The sequence below is a fragment of the Rhagoletis zephyria genome, unplaced genomic scaffold (assembly GCF_001687245.7).
Source record: "Rhagoletis zephyria isolate East Lansing unplaced genomic scaffold, Rhagoletis_zephyria_1.1 Rzeph_scaffold_00924, whole genome shotgun sequence".
NCBI lineage: Eukaryota > Metazoa > Arthropoda > Insecta > Diptera > Tephritidae > Rhagoletis > Rhagoletis zephyria.
Genome location: NW_016158008.1, coordinates 146,400 through 152,334, shown reverse-complemented (window position 1 = coordinate 152,334; position 5,935 = coordinate 146,400). Strand labels below are relative to the sequence as shown.

At 38.9% G+C, this 5,935-nt stretch overlaps 1 protein-coding gene across 1 annotated transcript; it reads right to left on the bottom strand.

The window, feature by feature from the left end:
- Nucleotides 1-309: 309 nt before the first annotated feature.
- LOC108362079 (uncharacterized) lies at nt 310-2,442 on the bottom strand. Its single transcript, XM_017614917.1, has one exon. It carries the CDS (start codon nt 2,440-2,442, stop codon nt 310-312), a length of 2,133 nt encoding a protein of 710 aa, XP_017470406.1.
- Nucleotides 2,443-5,935: the final 3,493 nt, after the last annotated feature.

Here is a 5,935-nt window from a genome sequence, read left to right as displayed (position 1 = left end):
GTTTACTTTTGTTGTTGCATGATCATGCACCCTTTTTCCTTCAATGGTTGTGTCATAGTCCGATTCTTGTGCTGGCCATCTCGAATAGTCTTCTTGTAACCAAGAAGGACCCTGCCACCACAAGGAGTTGTTGACTAGATCACTCGCAGCTTCGACGCTATGTCCCCCGGCGAGTACCTCGTCAACATACATACATTTTCGCAAAATGTCAGATGCGATTGGATGAGAGCTCTCCACATCATCAGCAAGCTGGTGTGATGTCCTTGTCGCAAGGTAAGGAGCACAGTTTATGCCAAAAGTCACGGGTTTTTATTCGTACAAACTGATCGGATCTTTTGGGCAACTACGGAAAACTATTCGCTGATATTTTGTTTGATTTTGATTTACCCAAATTTGTCGATACATCTTTTCTATATCGCTGTTGAATACGTATTTATACAGTCTCCAACGTAGTATAAGAATGGGTAGATCGGCCTGAAGTACTGGGCCTGGAAGAAGGACATCATTCAAACTCATGCCATTAGCGGTTGGGCATGATGCGTTGAATACAACCCTGACCTTTGTAGTGGTCCTTTCTTCCTTTAAAACGGCGTGGTGAGGTAAAAAATAGCAGTCCGTTGAATCTGTTTGAAGGACAGGCTTTTTCGCTAGTCGCGTCTCGTTCCGGTAGANTACAACCCGGTTGTACTCTGTTTGAAGGACAGGCTTTTTCGCTAGTCGCGTCTCGTTCCGGTAGAACTGAGAGCATGCACTTTTCAGCGAAGGTCCTAAGCACACATTTTTCGGAAAATCCCGTTTAAGAGGTAGAGACACAATGTATTTTTCATCTGTATTTCGTGTCGTAGTTGCTTTGAAGAGNGTATTTCGTGTTGTAGTTGCTTTGAAGAGCTCTTCGCAGTATTTATCATCTTCGTTGATGCCTTTTTTCTTTGGGACATCCTCCAGCTCCCAAAATGCAGCTAGCTGCTTGTCCAACGTGACTTCGTTAAAATACGATACGATATTGTTAGTTGGACTGACTGAGTCCGCGCGACCAGTCAGTATCCAACCGAACACGGTCTCTTGCGCGAGAAGCGTATTTAATACGTTCTTCCTCATTCCGCTTAAAATTATTTGCGGGTAAATATCTCCTCCTAAGACAAGGTCAACTGGATCATTGACGAAGAATCTTTTGTCCACCAAGACCAAGTCTGTGAACGATTGCCGCGTCATTGCGCTTATCTGACAAGTCGGAAGATCCCCGGTTAATTGTGGTAAAACCAGCACGATTGCTTCTATATTAATTAACGGGTCTGTGGGTGACCGAAGTTGAATAGCACACGCTTCTTTTACCTGCGCAGATACAGAGTTATTGATGCCCGAAACTTGGGAATGCAAGCGTTTTGATGGCAGGTTGATTCTCCGTTTGAGTCTCTCGGTAATGAACGAGCACTCAGAACCAGAATCTATAAGCGCTCTAGCCGAAAAATGTATACCATTATAGTGTATGTTTACGCGTGCTGTTCCTAACAAAACTCCTTTACTTGTATTTGCGTAACAAGAATTTACATTTGTAACCGATTTGATGTTTCCTTTTTCAGATTCGTGTCTTGATTTAGTCTGGTTTGGAGTAGATTCTACGTTACCCGATGGATCAGTTGTTGCTTTTGGCTGAATTAGCATATGGAGCAACTTGTGATGTCTTGAATGACAAGTGCTGCAGTTAAATGAGCTGGTACATATTGAGACTGTGTGCCCAGCAGATAGACAATTCGAGCAACTGTAAATACTCTTCACGTAATCTACTCGCTCCGTTGGCTTTAGACGCAAAAATCTGTCGCACTTTGATAGCTTGTGTGCATTGCTGTTGCACATTTTACATGTTGCCTTTGCTACACTGGCTTGAAAGGCGCCAAGCTTTTTTGCAGGCATCTCTGCAGAATTCTGAGAGCTTGGTGGTTTAGGTTTCGAAGCTATATCTCCTCTAAGACCTGTGACGGTTTCCAGTGTTTGAAACCGATTGGATAGGAATTTATCCATATCTACCCATTTGGAAATCTCAGTTTTATTTTCTATGGTTTGCTCCCATAGTGCCAGTGTCGTTTCTGGCAGTTTTGTCGAACACAAATATGTGAATATTGCATCCCAATTTGAAACATCAATCTGATGACACTGAAGCGACGAGATGCAATTATTAATGTCGCGTTGCAGTTTCTTTATGGAGCTACCGCACTCACTCTCAACTGGGTTTAAATTAAATAATACCTTTAATTGAGCATTGACCAGGGTACGTTTATTTTCGTACCTGTCACATAGATTTTTCCAGGCCGCACCAAAGCCATCGTTGGTTAATGGGGATCTCTGCACTATTTCCTTGGCCTCCCCTTGAGTCTTTTGCCGGAGGTGATACAGCTTCTCAACTGGGGTAAGGCGCTTATTTAGAATATATATAGCCGTAAACATGTCCCTAAACGATGGCCACGAAAGATAATCTCCTTTAAAAACGTCTGTGTCACAAGGAGGGAGATGAATATTAAGCTCGCGACCAGACTTGTATTCGCTTTCCTTTTCAGTCTTTGCGAGTTGCTCTGAAAGTTCAGCCATTGCTGCTTGGCACCGCAAAAACTGAAGTAGGTGCTTTTATACTTCTTTTTAATCGATGTCAGTTCTTTTTTTCGAGCTCTTTTGATGCGCAAAGCTCATCATAAGACCCCTTTACCTTTCCCAAAAAACCTTTAATTCATCCTTTTGGAAAGTTAAGGAGTGTTTTGAGTGCTCTGATGGCTGCATAGAGTTGTAGTCAGATTCAAATTCTGCTACTGAATCTGAATAAAGGTATCCGTTTTTGACAACCAAAGACCACTTAATTTGGATGCAAGAAAAGAAATTTGTCTGTAGTAATAGAAATCGCCGATTTGTAGGAATATATTGCCACTAACCGCTTAGCCCGAAATAAGCCTAGTTCTTATAAGAACAACAATAGATAATTTGTATATTTAAGTAATGACTTATTTATTTTCCAGCCAAGTGAAACTGTTGAGTACGTAATTACGTACAGTGACGAGCAAAACTGTAACATGGTGTAACACTTTTTATTTCAGCCACCGCTATCTTTCCAAGTTCTAACGACTTCCATACTTTTGTTGTATATTCTTAATAGTACACCCCTACTCCCTCTCTCATAAAGATTTGAAGTCAATCCAACAACAATAATAAAACCAGCAGACAAAAATGTAAATTAAGGCATATGTTACAGTTTTGCACTTATATATTTTTAATAACTTTTTGACAATTTTCATGAAAAAAANTTGAAAGCGATTAATTTAGTCTTGTCAGACCAACTAACCTTCAATTAAATCTTAAAAATGTGTTTTTTTATTGCATTCTGTAAGGGCTAACATATCTCAATAGGCAACGGTCAGGGTTTCGTGCGATCCGGCAAAATGCTACCACTCTCGCACATGTATTTTGATCATAATGGTTTTTTCTTATGCCTTTGCGTTCAATTTGACAATTCTTCGCCTCGCTGTCTACTGATTTGCATTCAATTTTAATACCNGTACACCCCTACTCCCTCTCTCATAAAGATTTGAAGTCAATCCAACAACAATAATAAAACCAGCAGACAAAAATGTAAATTAAGGCATATGTTACAGTTTTGCACTTATATATTTTTAATAACTTTTTGACAATTTTCATGAAAAAAAAAGAATTGTTAACACAATTTTCAGTATACTTTTGCTTTTTTTAGTACCTGGATGCAATTTGGCATAGCTTATTTCTATCTCTGTAAAAATTCTGGAGGCATAGCCTCCCATATATCCTTGGTTTGCTTTCATAGCTCATGTACTCCATTGGACGGACTTGCATACTTAGTAGGCTGCGCTTTTAGTTGATTTCGCAAATTTTCGACGAGATTCATATCCGCGGATTGTGGAGGTCATTTCAAAATAGCAAATTTTTGCTTTTGCATCCAGTCTTTGCGAACATATGCAGTATGTTTTGGGTGATTTTTCAGCAGCAACTCTCATTTTTCGACTACATCTTGAGAATTTTGTTGAAATATGAACAGATACTGTTCGTTACGCATAATGCGTACTAACGGACCAACAATATTTTTGAAATACAACCCCAAACCATTATTGACCGACCACTGTGATTCACAGTTGGCACACACATGATTCACATGATGCGCTTAGGCTTAATTTGGGTCTTTGATCCAATGCCATGCCCGGACATCTGATTGAAAGCGATTAATTTAGTCTTGTCAGACCAACTAACCTTCAATTAAATCTTAAAAATGTGTTTTTTTATTGCATTCTGTAAGGGCTAACATATCTCAATAGGCAACGGTCAGGGTTTCGTGCGATCCGGCAAAATGCTACCACTCTCGCACATGTATTTTGATCATAATGGTTTTTTCTTATGCCTTTGCGTTCAATTTGACAATTCTTCGCCTCGCTGTCTACTGATTTGCATTCAATTTTAATACCTTAAGCGCTTCTGTAATAGCGGCTGCAGCGCTACTTGCTACTAAGTTCACAAGATATCGGACCGTAATATTTTTTGGCAGACTTCCTTTGTCCTTAATAACATTTTAGGCTATATTTTTTCTCAGTCTTAACATTTTCACGTGGCGAGTTCCACAATTTTTTGCCACTTTTCCTACGGACCCGCGTTTCCGCAGTAAATCTATTATTTACATTTATGTTTCCTGATTAACCATATTATTTACTGGTAATCACTTCTTGAATAAATTACAATACAGAAAAAAGTCATCTGACTTCCAACTAAGTAAAAGATAACTGTAGTGTGCAAAACTGTGAGTGCAAAACTGTAACATTGGCCTTAATTTACATTTTTGCCTGCTGGTTTTATTATAGTTGTTGGATTGACTTCAAATCTTTATGAGATAGGGAGAGGGAGTAGGGGTGTACCAATAAGAATATAAAACAAAAGTATGACAGTCGTTAGAACTTGGAAAGATAGCGGTGGCTGAAATAAAAAGTGTTACACAATGTTACAGTTTTGCTCGTCACTATATATATGCGTATATGCAGAAGAAATGTGCAAGTCACTCGCCACCCAACTTATAAAAAATGTGATGTACGTGTGTAAATAATTAAAATTCACAATATGCAATTTATTTAAAATTTCGGATGAAAAAATTGTGTTTGTTCAAGCGCGGCTGTGATTTTGTGCAACAATCAAATAAATGGGGGAAACAACCCATTGAAGTGATCAGCAATATGTACAAGCGATTGTTACGCGATTAATAAAATGCAAATAAAAGTGAAAGACAGTAAAATGAGAAAAAACTAAATTCTGTGCTTTGCAAGAAAAGAATAAATTTTATCAATCTTGTGCCTCGGTAAATGCGATTGGTATTTTTACACAAACAACACCGTATCAAGAATCAAAATGGACGTTCGCGCAATTCGTTAATGTTAGCCGATACACCAATAAACGTGAAAATGTTCTATGTTTTTTTTGTTTTCGGAAAAATATTCAGCACTGAGTTTTCTCCCCTTTTTATTTTTACAAAATAATCACGCGCGTTTTTTTTTTGTTAAGATTCGTACACACACAAGTGCAATGAAATTCAACCACGTACCTTAATGTGTTGTTATATGCCGTGTAGTGCGATATGCTGGTTTGTTAAAAAATGTGTTGCTGACACTAGTGGTGCTGTGATGCAAACGTGATGCTGTGATGCAATACAAAACGTTGATTTGATGAACAGCCGGTTAAGCGATGAACCAAAAAACGCTGCTTGTGTAGCAAACAGAAGAAAAAACGCTTGATATAACTCTCGTGGCACGTTGGTTGTGGTCCGAAAAACTCAGGTTGTCGTAGATGTGGACGAACGTGATGTTATTGTGATCAATGTGGAAAAATGTGGCGATCGGTTGAGGCAGTTGAAAAACTCAGATGTGATGCTGTGTGGACTGTATAA